Raw genomic sequence first — 17,541 nt, 5'->3', positions numbered from 1 at the left:
CACACACCTGTCTATATAAGGTCCCACAGTTGACAGTGCATGTCAGAGCAAAAACCAAGCCATGAGGTCGAAGAAACTGTCCGTTGAGCTGAGACAGAATTGGGTTGAGGCACAGATATGGGGAAGGGTACGAAAAAATGTCTGCAGCATTGAAGGTCCCCAAGAACATAGTGGCCTTTATCATTCTTAAATGGAAGAAGTTTGAAACCACTAAGTTCCTTCGTAGAGCTGGCAGCACGGCCAAACTGAGCAATCGGGGGAGAAGGGCCTTGGTCAGGGAGGTGACCAAGAACCCGATGGCTCCAGAGTTCCTCTGTGGAGATGGGAGAATCTTCCAGAAGGACAACCATCTCTGCAGCACTCCACCAATCAGGCCTTTATGGTAGAATGGCCAGACAGAAGCCACTCCTCAGTAAAAGGCACATGACAGCACGAATGGAGTTTGCCAAAAGGCACCTAAAGGACTCTCAGACCGTGAGAAACAAGATTCTTTGGTCTGATGAAACCAAGATTGAACTCCTTGGCCTGAATGCCAAGCATCACATCTGGAGGAAACCTGGCACTATCCCTACGGTGAAGCATGGTGGTGGCAGCATCAAGCTGTGGGGATGTTTATCAGCGGCAGTGACTGGGACAGGATCGAGAGAAAGATGAACTGAGCAAAGTACAGAGAGATACTTGATGAAAACCTGCTCCAGAGCGCTCAGGACCTCAGACTGGGGCGAAGGCTCACCTTCCAAAAGGACAACCACCCTAAGCACACAAGTTTCGGGACAAGTCTCTGAATGTACTCGAGTGGTCCAGCCAGAGCCCGGACTTGAACCCGATCGAACATCTCTGGAGAGACCTGAAAATAGCTGTGTAGCGACGCTCCCCATCCAACCTGACAGAGCTTGAGAGGATCTGCAGAGAAGAATGGGAGAAACTCCCCAAATACAGGTGTGCCAAGCTTGTAGCGTCATACCCAAGAAGACATGACGCTGTAATCGCTGCCGAAGGTGCTTTAACATAGTACTGAGACATGGGTCTGAATACTTATGTAAATGTAATATTTCCATTTTTTATATTTCCAAAATTTTCTAAAAACCTGTTTTTGCTTTGTCATTGTGGGGTATTGTGTGTAAATTGATGAGGGACAAAACAATTGAATCTATTTTTGAATAAGACTGTAAAATGTAGAAAAAGTCAAGGGGTCTGAATACTTTCCGAATGCACTGTATGCAGAAATGCATTTCTCATACATTTCAGTAGTGTTTTTTAGAAAGATGAGAAGAGTGTTTATCTGTGAATAGTCCTGGAGTGTGTTATTCAAATGAAATCCCCAAAATTCTGCTGACTTACTTCGGTGTCCAGAAAAGTGTATTGGTGGTATAGACGTTGGCCTATTTATAGTGCCTCATTTGCATACTTTAATATAATATTTCTGAAAAGGAGTCATACAAAATAAATCTCATATTTGTGTCTACATTTAACTGGTAAAGATTCATTTTGATATATATAAAGAGCATCATTTACCGGTGTGGTGTATGGCCTTAGTGTCATGGATCCTCATACAGGACAGTCGAGGCCTCAGATCAGCTTGGCAATGGCTGACAATAACCAGACCCCCTCTCACCCACAGAAGAGAGGAGGGGGGACCGGGACGGTTTTGACACCTTAACACTCGGTCGTAAATTAGGCAGGAGGTGAATCTCTCTCTTGCTCTCCAGTATTGATTGTTATTGTCCCTTTGTCTCCAGAATACTTTTGCCGCCAAAACTCTAATGTCCAACAAGTGAATACTGGAACAACATTTCTAAGTTAAGAATGTGTGGTATGGTCAGTGGGGACCTAAAGAAGAATCATGTCATATTGTTTTTTATTTTGTGATGCCATTAAGAATGGTATCAAGAAAATATTGTAATTTGGAAAGTATACAGATGAGAGTATTTTTTAAAAGATAGGAATGTAATTTGTTTTCTAATGAGATAATTGTTTTTCATATAAGCTTTGCACCAGTAAGTAGCCACGCCCCGATTGAGCTCAGAGATCGTGTCAGCATGATGGAACGCCCCCTTTTACCAAGAGTGCATAAAGGCTTGAAAGACAAATTTATATCAGACCAGAAAGACGTGAGACGGTGGTCTACACGTCTGAAAATGGTTGGAACATTGGACCTCAACCCGAGGTGAAGAAGATCACCTCCCAGACTAGACCTGAACATCGCCAGGCTGCAGCTGTGTGTGTAAAGTGGTTCAAACTCTGACTAACCACACGAGGTGGAGAGGAGAAAACTCCCCTCTCAGACAATCACTGGGACAGCTAAGTAGCTGTTCTGAAGACATTCCAATACAAGCCAGGACAACTAAGAAGAAGGACATTGTGACCTCTTGTGGACAATCAGTGCCTTACACCCACAGGACAATCAGATCCTTACAAGTGAGCTGAGCGAAGACCAAGCCAAAACCTCCTTTCCAAGAGGGCTTAGGTCAACAGAGATAGACGACAAACAAAGACATCCACACGTAAATATCATGATGATTTTTACTCCAAACGGGCAGTGGTCCGTGAGCAAAGTGTTATGATTACTTTGAGGGTAGTTTCCAAAAGTCTCTCTCTCTCTCGTTCAGAATGACGACTGATAAGAGGTAATGATTAATACGTTGACTGTTTTATACATATTGATAGGTAAAGACCTTTAGTTTAATTTGGGAGATGGTAACTCTATAAACAACTTCTTCCGTGGTGCCCCAAATCCTAATGACTTAACAGTTACATGATTAATTTAATCGAGTAACAATTAAACATAGTTAGTTGATCCGATAACAGTCATATTAATGAAAGTCACGTCACGACATTAGCCTATGCAGTATACTATTACATAATCCTATGCCTTCTTCTGACATTTTAGAAATGTTCCAGATGACAACAAATGTGTTATGATAGTGAGTAAGAAATCTTTGAATGTCTATTTCAGACTTTGTAACATCCATAGTGGTCATTTTTCCTCTCTAAAGTAATAATGGAAATGACAATGTTTTCATAATTATCGTTTTTGTGTTTAACCTTTCCTTCAAAAATGGCTATCCATGTTTTGACCTAAGACTTATAAACTCAGACTTTTGCTAATATGTTCAGTCTCCCCAAAAAGCTTGTCCATTTAATGTAGGCTAAAATCCACAACGCCTCTTATTTGTTTTATTTCTCCAACATGCCAATATTTAGAAGTCCGCTTTTTTGGTTATAGGCCTACACTCTCCCCAAGGGGTGCTATAGACATATTTTTTGTTTTTCTGTGAGATATGAAAGTTTTAAGTTTGCATGCAAATGTAACATCCCTACCGCTGGAATCGCCCAATATTAAAATCACAGTAGAACACTGGAAAAAGTAAGGGTAGACCTAAAACTTTTTACACATTTTGTTCATACAGATTATTCGAAGATCTTCATAAATACAGACTCAGTTTCATTAGGCTAAGTGTAAACTGCAACATGCAAAAACTAGGCTTACTTTAACACATAGGGAGGCTGAGGAGTTACTGTATGTCAACAGAGTTTCAGCTAGCATAGCTTTAATACTTGCAGGCTAATAGTTTGTAGATGGTCTGAGCAACTCCAGATCTGTGGGGATTTGCACAGCAGAAACAAATTCAATTCATGTTCTACCAGTAAATTGGAACCCTCAGAATACTTAGGCTAATCTTTCCCAAAGTTCAAGTGCAGATGATGCTGTGTTGCCCTATTTGGCAGAAGACCATCGAGTTGGACAAGCATATGGGACTGCGGCCTACGTAGGTGCATAATTACATTTACATTTACGTCATTTAGCAGACTGCCATCTGCAGTCTCAAAGATGGAGGAGTACCTGACAATATTTTGCAAACATTCTTTATTTGGAACAGACATATAGCCTACTTGGCAGTCAGCGAGCATAAGCCTTCCCTGCTTATTCCTATAGCACTAAGCACTTCAAATCAAAACACAGGCTTGTTGGATGATAATTCTAGAGATCTCTCCATCAAGCATTCCACCTCATCATTGAGTTGTTTCACAAAGGTCTAGGATAGCTAATGCAGCCGCCGTTACAAGAAATCGATTATCTGTTCCTCAGTGTCACTGCTTATTCCCACTGATACTAACGATAGATTAATACAATTAATGCCAAACACATCACCATATTAGGTTCAGTGTTTTTTGGGGGCTTTCTATTTGATCAGTTATGGCACATTGAGTAATGTTTGCTGTAAGTGAGTGATGATTGTTCATTTAGACAGAGAGCAATCCCACTATAGATAGCCTAGTGGGTACGGAAAACAAACTACTGTGAAAACATTTTAATAACCCAATGTACAAGCACAGATTGAAAGAATGAATAACGATCAACATAAATAACCAGATTCAATTTGACAGTAGAGCAGTTATAGGCCTAAATATGTGGGGACCCTAATCACATTTGTAACACCCGTCTTCATTGCCAAGACAAATACTAGAAAGACGTAGGCTATAGCATTAGATGCTCAGAGGTGAAGGCTGAACAATACACTAACCACACAAACTGAGAAAATGTCTAGGTAGCCTAACAGTTTTGTACCTCCAAATGGTCATGAATGTGTTCAGTTAACTGTGGTTGAACTAAGGGCACTCAGCTCTGGAGTCTAGAGTGATCACAATGGCCCATCTTGTATACCATTAAACATGATAGCTTGAGACCGAAATGAAATCATTAGCGGCGTCGAGGCTGATTAATTACCCAAAGGCTCTGAACGTCCGATCAATATGGACTAAACAGAGTGGGACCACCGTACGGGCGATTAAAACTTGATTCAGCACAGAAGTTATAATTGCTTTGGAGTCGGAAGTAGCACAGACAGTTTTCCTATAGGGATTGCAGGGTTGACTCAAACTGCAACCTAAATGATCCCTTACTGTCTAGCTTTTATTTGGGTGATTGTAAATTCTTAAAGATTATATTATCTAAAACAAACGTATGGGTCCATTATTTTTTCTACATAGTTTAAATCTGGTTTCAGTCATTTAAGTTTAAACTGAAAGCGTTTTTCCATTCTGAATTATTATTTGTTTGGACTTCGGCGACCCCCCCAAAAAACGCTTAGGTAGCCCGCCCAATGATTTCAATTGCAGAAAAATCCCTGATGAATATAAAATCAACTAGGTCTAAACTCCATTTACGTGACCAGTCAAATGGGCTGTGTCAGAGCTTGAAAGCACTATTAGTGTCGTTGCTGGCACAACGCCCCTGACAGCTTAGAAAACAGCCATCTTGACAGCTGCTGCGACAATCAACAGTTGGCATGTCAACACAGAGACTTGAGCCAACTCATGACACATACAGTGCCTTCAGAAAGTATTCACACCCCTTAATTTTTTCCACATTTTCTTGTGTTACAACCTGAATTTAAAATAGATTAAATTTAGATTTTGTATCATTGTCCTACACACAATACTCCAAAATGTCAAAGTGGAATTATGTTTTTTGAATTTTTTACAAATTAATAAATATGAAAAGCTGAAATGTCTTGAGTCAAGTATTCCACCGCTTTATGGAAAGCCTAAATAAGTTCAGGAGTAAGAATTTGCTTAATAAGTCACATAAGTTGCATAGACTGTGTGCAATAAGTGTTTAACATGGTTTTTGAATGACTACCTCATCTCTGTACCCCACACATAAAATTATCTGTAAGGTCCCTCAGTCGAGCAGTGAATTTCAAACACAGATTCAACCACAAAGACCAGGGAGGTTTTCCAATGCCTCGCAAAAAAGATATAGAATATCCCTTTGAGCATTGATACACTTTAGATGGTGTATCAATACACCCAGTCACTACAAAGATACAGGCGTCCTTCCTAACTCAATTGCCGAAGAACTTTAAAACAGTTAAAGAGGTTAATGGCTGTAATAGGAGAAAACTGAGGACGGATCAACAACACTGTAGTTACTCCACAATACTAACCTAAATGGCAGAGTGAAAAAGAAGGAAGCCTGTACAGAATAAAAATATTCCAAAACATGTTGCAATAAGGCACTTAAGTAAAACTGCAAAACAATGTGGCAAAGAAATGTACTTTATGTCCTGAACACAAAGCGTTATGTTTTGGGCAAATCCAACACATCACTGAGTACCACTCTGCATATTTTCAAGCATGGTGGTGGCTGTATCATGTTATGGGTATGCTTGTCATCGGCAATGACTAGGGAGTTTTTTAGGATACAAATAAACGGAATAGAGCTAAGCACAGGCAAAATTCAGTTCACTTTCTCTGTTCATAGGAGTAACAACATGAATTTGTGCATGCGATGCGACTCAAGTTTTGCCATCAGCTGGAAGGCGGTGTCCCTTTTTGCGAGGCGGACCCTCAGTCTGCTGCGCTCTCCCTCCGCTGAGACTGACCATCAGATGCAGGCACCATCAGCCCAGTAAAATAAAAATACAATTATTTAAATGTATGCTCACTCAGCGGTGCTTCGAAAGTAATACAACAACGGATCTATTATCGATGTGATCCTATAGCCTACCTCAAATGTTGAAATATAATTTTAAAAATGTCTCGAACAACAATGCATTGGCAGGACAATTCAAGCAAAGCCAATATGCGGTGATAATGCATTGGGTCTATAGCTTACTGTACAAACCTCTTTGCTACAGTACTGTTCTTAATTGGTTAATGTTGCATAGGCTTAAGTTGTTTAAGTAATGTAAAAAATCTGAGCGGTAGATCTCTGCTTGCATTTTGACTCCGTGATCTTGACTCAGAAGAGGTTGGTGACCACTGTTCTAGAGTGTTTCCTTGTTAACACTATCAACGTTTCCCTTTACTGTGGCAATTGTGATGGAATCTACACAATATTAGCCACTTTCAATGCAACATACCGAAACAAAACAAACGATGCAAGAGATTTTGTTGAAGGCAGAACGCATCGGAGTAGGATTCTACTGCATTGAGATGCACTACTCAGCCCGTACTCTACACAAACTGGTGCGGCATAAACAATCAGAGCTGCAGTAGGCCTAAATGCAAATAGAGCATTGCCATAAATGGATCTGTGCAATTTACTTTGAACTGGACTGTGTTTACAGCATGAGCGGTTGTTAGTAGATGCGCTTGTTTTGAGATCAAAGCAAGAGCTGCATGTAGCCACGTGTGCACATATTTTTCATATCCTTTGCTAGTTAGTGAGTTATTAGCCCAGGTATAGATCATTTGTAGTCAGCAATAGGGGAGTGATTGCTTCCTACAAGAGCACAAAACGTATACATTTCTAGCTTTTTTTTGTCTTAAAGGGGCAGTGTTGAATTTTGAGACAGGCTTGAATAAGCTAAGTAGCCAATAGGCAGAGGGTAGCATAATTTGTCTGATTCTCTGTAATAATGGTTGGGAATAATAATGCATTTTATTTTGTAAAGTGGTTTCTTGCATCAAACACAACAACAACATTTTCAGTCACCTTCTTGTCTGAAGGATAAGTGGATAAACAGGTTAATGTCAAGCCCTGCATGTTTTATTTTTAAAAGTCTCATGGAATGTAGGCCTACATTGAACATCACACATTGGCTGCTACTGTAGGCTGAATGATAGAACAGCTACTTCCATGTTAAAATGTTATGGGATGCATTTTCTCCATTGTTTTTTATGGTAGGCCACTCTGATAGGCCTGCATTATGATCAAATAGCCACAGTAGCCTACATGGCCACTGTTAAAACGTTAACTTAAAGCGGGTACAGCCTCAGTGTTCACAGTAAACACGCGCTGGAAGTTGCACACAATTTTCACAACGTTCAAGTTTGCGCTCAGCAGACCTGAAATTTGCTCAGTGCCGAATTTGTGTGGGGGTGCTTTGCTGTTGACACTTTCGGCACACAACCAGCATGGCTACCACAGCCTTCTGCAGCGATACGCCATCCCACCTGGTTTGCGCTTAATGGGACTATCATTTGTTTTTCAACAGGAAAATGACCCAAAACACACCTCCAGGTTGTGTAAGGACTAAAAAAGTGGTCAGGACTGTTTTGCTAGCACAGACTGGAACATGTTCCGGGATTCTTCAGATAGCATTGAGGAGTACACCACATCAGTCACTGGCTTCATCAATAAGTGCATCGATGACGTCGTCCCAACAGTGACCGTACGTACATACCCCAACCAGAAGCCATGAATTACAGGCAACATCCACACTGAGCTAAAGGGTAGAGCTGCCGCTTTCAAGGAGCGGGACTCGCTTATAAGAAATCCCGCTATGCCCTCCGACGAACCATCAAACAGGCAAAGAGTCAATACAGGACTAAGATTGAATCGTACTACACCGGCTCTGACGCTTGTCGGATGTGGCAGGGCTTGAAAACTATTACAGACTACAGAGGGAAGCATAGCTGCGAGCTGCCCAGTGACACAAGCCTACCAGACGAGCTAAACCACTTCTACGCTCGCTTCGAGGCAAGCAACACTGAAGCATGCATGAGAGCACCAGCTGTTCCGGATGACTATGTGATCACGCTCTCCGTAGCCAATGTGAGTAAGACTTTTAAGCAGGTCAACATTCACAAGGCCGCAGGGCCAGACGGATTACCAGGACATGTACTCCGAGCATGTGCTGACCAACTGGCAAGTGTCTTCAATGACATTTTCAACATGTCCCTGACAGTCTGTAATACCAACATGTTTCAAGCAGACCACCATAGTCCCCGTACCCAAGGACACTAAGATAACCTGCCTAAATGACTACCGACCCGTAGCACTCATGTCTGTAGCCATGAAGTGCTTTGAAAGGCTGGTCATGGCTCACATCAACACCATTATCCCAGAAACCCTAGACCCACTCCAATTTGCATACCACCCCAACAGATCCACAGATGATGCAATCTCTGTTGCACTCCACACTGCCCTTTCCCACCTGGACAAGAGGAACACCTACGTGACAATGCTATTAATTGACTACAGCTCAGCGTTCAACACCATAGTGCCCTCAAAGCTCATCACTAAGCTAAGGATCCTGGGACTAAACACCTCCCTCTGCAACTGGATCCTGGACTTCTTGACGGGCCGCCCACAGGTGGTAAGGGTAGGTAACAACACATCTGCCACACTGATCCTCAACACGGGGGCCCCTCAGGGGTGCGTGCTCAGTCCCCTCCTGTACTCCCTGTTCACCCATGACTGCATGGCCAGGCACGACTCCAACACCATCATTAAGTTTGCCGACGACACAACAGTGGTAGGCCTGATCACCGACAACGATGAGACCGCCTATAAGGAGGAGGTCAGAGACCTGGCCGTGTGGTGCCAGGATAACAATCTCTCCCTCAACGTGATCAAGACAAAGGAGATGATTGTGGACTACAGGAAAAAAAAGAGGACTGAGCACGCCCCCATTCTCATCGACGAGGCTGTAGTGGAACAGGTTGAGAGCTTCAAGTTCCTTGGTGTCCACATCACAAACTAACTATTATGGTCCAAACAGACCAAGACAGTCATGAAGAGGGCACGACAAAGCCTATTCCCCCTCAGGAGACTGAAAAGATTTGGCATGGGTCCTCAGATCCTCATAAAGTTCTACAGCTGCACCATCGAGAGCATCCTGACTGGTTGCATCACCGTCTGGTATGGCAAATGCTCGGCCTCCGACCGCAACGGCCCAGTACATCACTGGGGCCAAGCTTCCTGCCATCCAGGACCTCTATACCAGGCGGTGTCAGAGGAAGGCCCTTAAAATTGTAAAAGACTCCAGCCACCCTAGTCATAGACTTTAAAATAATAATAATAATATGCCATTTAGCAGACGCTTTTATCCAAAGCGACTTACAGTCATGTGTGCATACATTTTTACGTATGGGTGGTCCCGGGGATCGAACCCACTACCCTGGCGTTACAAGCGCCATGCTCTACCAATTGAGCTACAGAGGACCACTTTAGAAACTTTAGATCTCTGGACAGATACACTTTTACGCCTGCTATGTTAGGTTAGATACACACAGACCGCATGAGAGAGGAATGTACAGAACACAACGACGAGAGGGACAGAGAGTCTGTGAAAGTATGCCTTATCTACTTTGAAGAACTAGTAAAATGATTTCGTCAGACAGCTCTGCAGCATGGGCTACTTAGGTAGGCCAACTAAATAGGATGACTAAAGGCAGTACAGTATGGGAAGCCCATAGATAACGTTAGGTTTGGCTGGCAGACTGCTACTGCCGGAGCAGAGATGAGATGACTTTAAGTAATGAAAAATAATAAAGTAATCAAATAAAAACTAAGTAATATACACAACTGAAATATTTTATTATTTCATAGTAATTTCCTATTTTTCTATTGATGTCTAACTAATGTGGACCTGACAGAGACAATGGAATATTGTAAATGTTTTGACAATTGAATGCTCACTATTTTTGGCTTTGGAATTTCCATTAAAAAGCTCCATTTCATAATGCATTAAATTTTTTAAATAATAATTGAAATCAAAAACGTGATTTTTTTTAAATAATCGAACCGACCTCAAAAAGCACTAATTGTTCAGCAATACATTATGGGGTATTGTGAGTAGATTGGTGAGAAAAAATATAAAATTAATCCATTTTGAATTCAGGAAGTCAAGGAGTATTAATATTTTCTGAAGACACTGTAGTGACTCCGACACCATCAAAAAAAAGCATAGGCTACATGCAATGAAGTCTCATGGGGGCTAAAAATAAAACATCAATGATCTAAAAAGGCCAGCATTGCAACGGAAATAAAAGAAACGTCTTTAATGTTTCCAACAGTTCTCCACTGCAGAGCATGGAGAGGCTCTTCTGAATTCTTTTTGAGCGACAGCCTTTTGGGCCTCTGGGCTCCAAAGATCATCTGAAGTGGTAGGTTTTATGATTCTCCTCAGGCAGAGCCTTTTGGGCCTCTGGGCTCCAAAGATCATCTGAAGTGGTAGGTTTTATGATTCTCCTCAGGCACAAACTTAGTACATGATGGCTCCAGTCCTTTAAATATTTAGCATAATATTAGGACATGCAAGAAAATGGTGAAAGGAGCAACTGTTGAGGCACAATTACCACAACATGGAGCAGAGGGGGTCGACGGATGTTCATGTTGTTTCATTAGTGAAAGGTACACACTTTACATCAAATGCATATCGACCTGGCTGTCATTGTTGAAGGTGCAGAAAGATGGTGTGGAATTCACTATGAGGCTAGGCTATATGCTCTGTAAAACCCATGAGGTTTGATAAAGCCGCCTGGGTGAATGGGAAACAGGAAAAGTATGGGCTAGGTCTGGGTCTACTATGGTCTCAAATAGGCTAGTATTTTTAAAGTGTTTTAGGACTAGTACTATATGCAGCATACCAATTAAGTGTCTAGTGGTGATGTTCGTTTCCAAGGCACAATTTCCGGATGCAAGGTTGTGCATTCACAGATTAAATGATCCTGCTTGATTGTAGATCACACACTTCAAGAATATGGAAGATATTTGAGCCTCCACTTAGGTTGATTACCATAAAATGTGATTTGATGGAATTCAAGGTCATGGGAGTCCAGTGTTTCCTCTATATTCACTGAGCATTTATAAAAAAATATGTTTTTAAAAATTGCTATAAAAATCTATATAATTTCTGCCGTGACGCGCTTTTAAATGGACATTCTCAATTAATGGAAGTCTATGGGAACAGCTAGCATGTCATTGCGCTAACTCTAGTCATTCAATCTCATTGAGGCCAGCCAGGTCCCATGAAGAAATGTCTTTGATACTACTCTGTTTGTCTATTTATCTAAAGACACATTTGGTGAACAGATGTAAGACAGTTCTAAGCATATCTGTGTGTTTAACGAATAGCCGAGCGCTTACTAATTTAAATGCGCTAGGAAAGGTCAGTGAGACAAAAAGGCCTATTACCTCCAAGGTAATATGTGAACAATAGGAGTTCAAAACATCAAATTGAGCATCAAGCAGCTTGAACTGGCCCACTGTATAAATGCCATGCATGTTGGTTTATAGCAGGGATGGGCAACTCCAGTCCTCGGGGGCCGGAATGGTGCATTCTAAACTGAAGATCATGATTAGTTGATTATTGGAGTCAGGTGTGTTAGCTGGGGCAAATGTGTGACACCAATCAGGCCCCCGAGGACTGTAGTTGCCCATCCATGGTTTATAGGAAGATTCTCAATTGGTTTTGCTCGACTCCTCGTTTTCTGATCCGTCCTCTCCTCGCCTCCTTTTGAAATCGGACAAAGGTAGTCGAGGAGCAGAGGCGAGGACATGCGCTTGTATGAAATGAGAATCTTTCTCCATTCGCGCGTCATCAGGCAAATGACGTTTACAGGGGTGGAATCCCAAAATAAATGTGTAAAGTGATAAAAACAAATGTAGCTAGTTGTGCAATATATTTTATAGCTAAAAGGATAAGTAGTGTATCGTTTTTAAATGTGTGCATGTTTTTCTCCAACAGCTGATTCAAAGGGGGTGTGGCAGATTTTAAAACACTTCCTCGCTAGCCGCCGGGAGGATACTTGTGTATCTTCTGCCGAAGTAGGTAATCGAGGAGGGGAGAATACTCTGTTAGCCTACTAACGAACGAACACTCCCCTCAACCACTTATCTGTTTCTGGGTCACGGGGGAGAGGAGGACGGATGAGTCGAGGAGAGACTTTTTCTCAATTGAGAATCTGAGAGTCATTACATTTCTTTGAATCCTAGATGGCCTAGGCCTATACTTTTGCAACCACCCTGTAGCATTTCTAATGACAGTCAAGTGAAAATTGGTGTTCGGATTTGGTAGACAAGAGGTCAACTTTACATTTCTGACGAACAAAATAATCAGACTTCGTATGCCAAGGTCCATCAAACAATTTAACACATTTAAACCAATTGGACCAGTAGGCCTAAATCCTCTTAATCTATTGCTATTTCCACACAGTTCACCTGGCTGGAGAAAGCCTATAAGTCTGAAATTTTTGTTCAAGGTTCATGCCAAAGATTATCAATGATCAATGGTAAGGTTAAGTCAATGGCAAATAAAAAAACAGGTGGAGAAGTGATGACAGGAGGGAGTAAAGCCAGGTTACATGTGGGTGACTAGGTCAGCCATAATGTCAGAGTTGTGCAAACACAGTTTGGCCATATTGACACATATCATTGCAAGACAATTACATCCTAAAGAATGCAAATTAGCCTAGCTAGATCTTTACTGTTATGGAATGTTTGTTACCAAACTATGTATGACTATGGTAAAGAACCATATGGCCTTCCTATGCTTACTACGGTAGCCGGAATTGAATCATCACAGGTAGACTACAGAAAGACTTGTCTCATTCAAAATCCTTACTGCTAACATTACTGAGCATTTAAATATAGTCTAGCCAATTGATAGGCTAGTTTTGATTAGCGCCTTCCAAAGTAGTTTGTGTTTTCCCTTTCAATAGCATCTAGCCTTCTCTTCAAATACTGCATAAATACTACTGACTCAAAATAAACCTCTAGCATCATAGGTATTGGTGGTGAAGTGGTGCCAAGTCATGGTATTGTGCATTAGGGCGTAAACCTGTCAAGGGATTAAGGCAGAGGAATGACACGGCAAGGGTCAGTAACCTCAAATTCTGAAAGGACCTGCCGTAAGAGTCCAGTCTACTTTCCTTCCATCTGCCTCCAAGCTCCCTTTTGTATTTTTAGACTCTAGCAGGGAAGTGATTTATCATCCCTCTCAGTTGACTATGAGGGTGTGTTCTTATCATCTTACTGTGGACCCCAGGAAGAGTAGCTGCTGCTTTCACAACAGCTAATGGGGATCCTAATAAAACACCAAAAAATACTGTGCCAGTTCACTGTATACTTCGAATTTGTATTGAAAATGCAATGACTGGTTGAAATAATACATACATTTAAATAGTATGCAGTGATGTGAGCATACATTGCATTGCCAAGCTTGATCGATTTCATGGAGAGCAGAGCTTGTGTGATATCCCTCCCTTCTGCATGGCATGAGATAAGCTGTTGGCACTTTTTTCTTTACATCGTTCAGTTATGAACTCATTTGTAACACTGGTTGTTAAGGTGTAACGATCGTATGCTTTAAGCTAACTAGGGCCATGTCCTGAAAAACCTGTCACACAATAATCGCAACCTTTTAATCACGTGACGTTAATAAAGCCTGACGTGGACAAGAAAGGCTGAACTGGTTAGTTAGCTAACATTCATACTTTTCTTCAAAACTGCTAAGATTTTATGAAGAAACAGCACGTTTCTATGAGATACCAATGGAACGTCGCATGACAAAGTAAGTCTGGATAGCTTGCTAACCCAGACACCCAAGCCCCCGGGCTGTCATCCATTAGGGCACATGTTTTCTAGTAGTGACAGCTGACAAGGAGAGGAAGACGTACGGAAGGGGCTCCCAAAACAGCTACTAAATAAAACTACATAGGCCAATGTATTACTGAGCACGTGCAGCAATAAATGTGGTTCCCAAGCCTGACTAGTAGAAACGTTTGCATCACAGAGAAATAATTGACCACGGCTAGCTAGCTAGTGCTATCATACCTTTGCCTTGCCGGCCTCGAGCTTCTTTTGCCTCTCCTCGTCTTCCATTACCGTTGTCCCTGTGGCTGAGAGAAGAGGAAAATGGCTTCATGCGAAGTGTCAGCGAATACGTCCAGAGTCTGTGGGGAAAGTGTCTGTCTGTTGACATTCAATTTGTTTGCTAATGGTCTCAAATCACTGCGACAGGCTTGCATTAGGAACAGACTCCTTGCTACAGCCACATCTCCGACGCCATGTTCTCCACGTAAACACGAGACTGATTGTGATGACGTCACGTAGGTGGTTGTTTTCTGCAAGCTACGCCCGGTTGGGAACGTTGGAATGTCACTCACAGTTCAAAACGTGTTATTTTATTATTTTTTTTACAGAGGAAAACATACTGTGTGTACACAAATAAAATATACATTGATTATAGATTGAAATCATTTGCATCAGTAAATACATATTCTCTTTTCTGTGGAGTGGAGGTGCAAACAAGGTCACTGTGTCGCACAATCGCTCATCAGGATTCATTTCACATTGCCCCAGTTAAAATGAACAGATCTAAAACATTCACAATATTGTTCAAACTGAGCTTAGTGTAAAAAAATATAAATAATAATATGATGACGAATTTATAGTGATCTCTCCATATGATTATTTCTGCAATTGTGGTATTTAAACGAATACAAAATTAGAGCACACTTTGCACAGTCATAGAACATGTCTGTCTGACATTTACACTCATTGCTTCCACCCCAACCCCATCACAAGTTATACCACTTATAGCATTTAGGGACATTCTCTGGATTCTCCATTGAGCTGGGAAGCCATGCAAACCCTGATAATCAGCATTGTAAATGTGATTTAGGTCAAGAAAGCTCACAGAAAAGAAACACCAAACTTTTGAAGCTTCTACACAGACAGTGACATCTACATACCAGCAGCAGCAGGAGAAGGGGGTCTGTGTCTTCCGCTGACGGGAGCTGAGCAGCTTATGGTCTGGCAGATCTTGAATTCCACCCATCTTCTCTTCGACATCCTTAGCTACCCACTTTGAATCCCAAATAAAGGTGTTCAGCTCCCACCTGTGAACTTTTGTTGTCTGTGCGGCACCTTCAGCAAGACCTGCTGCCCATCTGAAAGTTTTAGGCCTTTAATAATGGATGGCGCTGAGGAGTACTATGTCAGCGGCACAGTAACCCAAGCACCACCACAATTGCAGGGCATCAACAAATGGATCAGGAAATTGTAACACAGTGAGTCCACAAAGACAAAATCATTTTGATGGTAAAACTATAGGGGTTGGGCTGTTTTAGTAGAGGTTGTTTGTTTCCAGTTGGTCCTGAAAGAAAGAATAAGAGAGGCTGAGAATAGGCTATGGAACATTAGTGTTGGTCACTCACAGATCTATTTCCCTATTGATTTAGTCGAGGATCCCGAGCCTGCTAAAAGCCGGGCTGATGAATGGCTACAATGCATAGTCATATCAGATGTCCACTGCCGCCCTATGAGGTCTCAACAGAATTCCCTAACAAATGCATTTGAGCAAAAAATATTACAAGGCCGTGAATTGCCCTATATAAAAAAATGAGCATTCAAGGCTTGAATAAATAACCATTGCTTACAATAATAAACAAATGTATTGGTTCGGTGCCTTTCTGGATCACCAATACAAAAGACATACCTCAAGTAAAAATAAATAAACTCTCTATGATCTCTATGAACTCAATTCCACCCATTTTCACTGGGGTGGCAGGCAGCCTAGTGGTAAAGCGTGTTGGGCCAGTAACCAAAAGGTATCTGGTTCAAATCCCCAAACCAATTAGGTGAAGAGATGGAGGCTGATACTTCTTCCTGCTGCCGCGCCGTTGAGCTGCAGCGATTGGAACTGAAGTGGACAGCTGACAACGGCGTGCTGGGGTAATGGAAAAGAAAGGCATTTCACTGTACTTGTGCACGTGACAATAGAAACTTGGAAAGTTGGCATGAAAAGTATAAGGACCTTTTGTGCCTCATCGTCCAATACCAAACAACACCTTGATAGTTCTCATTGGTTCTCAGGAGTCATTGGTCATGATGGCCTTTAATACACAAGCAGTTACTGACATTTATCAGAGATATTCTTATAACAATACATCTGTGATTAGGCTAGGTGACCATCTCAAGTGCATTTCAGCCATTGTACCCCTTGAAAACCATGATCAACAGTAAAACACTTGAATCATTAAAACATGGAATTTAGATGAGTATAACTTAGGCAAGGACACAAGGACGGACCTTCTTTTTTCAGTCTCTTTAGAGAGTCAAGTGAATGTACATTTACATTTTACATTTTAGTCATTTAGCAGACGCGCTTATCCAGAGCGACTTACAGTTAGTACTGTAAGTGGATACATTATATTTTTTATATATTTTTTTCATACTGGCCCCCCGTGGGAATCGAACACACAACCCTGGCGTTGCAAACGCCATGCTCTACCAACTGAGCTACATCCCTGCCGGCCATTCCCTCCCCTACCCTGAACGACGCTGGGCCAATTGTGCGCCGCCCCATGGGTCTCCCGGTTGCGGCCGGCTACGACAGAGCCTGGATTCGAACCAGGATCTCTAGTGGCACAGCTAGCACTGCGATGCATTGCCCCATTTCCCCTCCATCCCTCTCCATAGCTACAGTGGGGGAAAAAAGTATTTAGTCAGCCACCAATTGTGCAAGTTCTCCCACTTAAAAAGATGAGAGAGGCCTGTAATTTTCATCATAGGTACACGTCAACTAGAACAGACAAAATGAGAGAAATAAAATACAGAAAATCACATTGTAGGATTTTTAATGAATTTATTTGCAAATTATGGTGGAAAATAAGTATTTGGTCAATAACAAAAGTTTCTCAATACTTTGTTATATACCCTGTGTTGGCAATGACACAGGTCAAACGTTTTCTGTAAGTCTTCACAAGGTTTTACACACTGTTGCTGGTATTTTTGGCCCATTCCTCCATGCAGATCTCCTCTAGAGCAGTGATGTTTTGGGGCTGTCGCTGAGCAACACG

The 17,541-nt window shown here is 41.8% G+C and overlaps 1 protein-coding gene across 3 annotated transcripts in view; it reads right to left on the bottom strand.

The window, feature by feature from the left end:
* The window catches only part of LOC123491394 (A-kinase anchor protein 9-like), a 131,624-nt gene extending 116,864 nt beyond the window's left edge, over window positions 1–14,760 (bottom strand). For all 3 annotated transcript variants that reach the window (XM_045221973.1, XM_045221974.1, XM_045221975.1), the window contains exon 1: window positions 14,513–14,760. In XM_045221973.1, coding sequence (XP_045077908.1) covers window positions 14,513–14,560 — 48 coding nt within the window. In that variant the 5' untranslated portion in view covers window positions 14,561–14,760. The remainder of the gene's footprint in view (window positions 1–14,512) is intronic.
* Between the last annotated feature and the right edge of the window lie 2,781 nt (window positions 14,761–17,541).

Source organism: Coregonus clupeaformis, chromosome 8, assembly GCF_020615455.1.
Source record: "Coregonus clupeaformis isolate EN_2021a chromosome 8, ASM2061545v1, whole genome shotgun sequence".
In the NCBI taxonomy this organism is placed as follows: Eukaryota; Metazoa; Chordata; class Actinopteri; order Salmoniformes; family Salmonidae; genus Coregonus; species Coregonus clupeaformis.
Note: the sequence above shows the minus strand (reverse complement) of the source record. Positions and strands in the feature narration are given on the sequence as shown.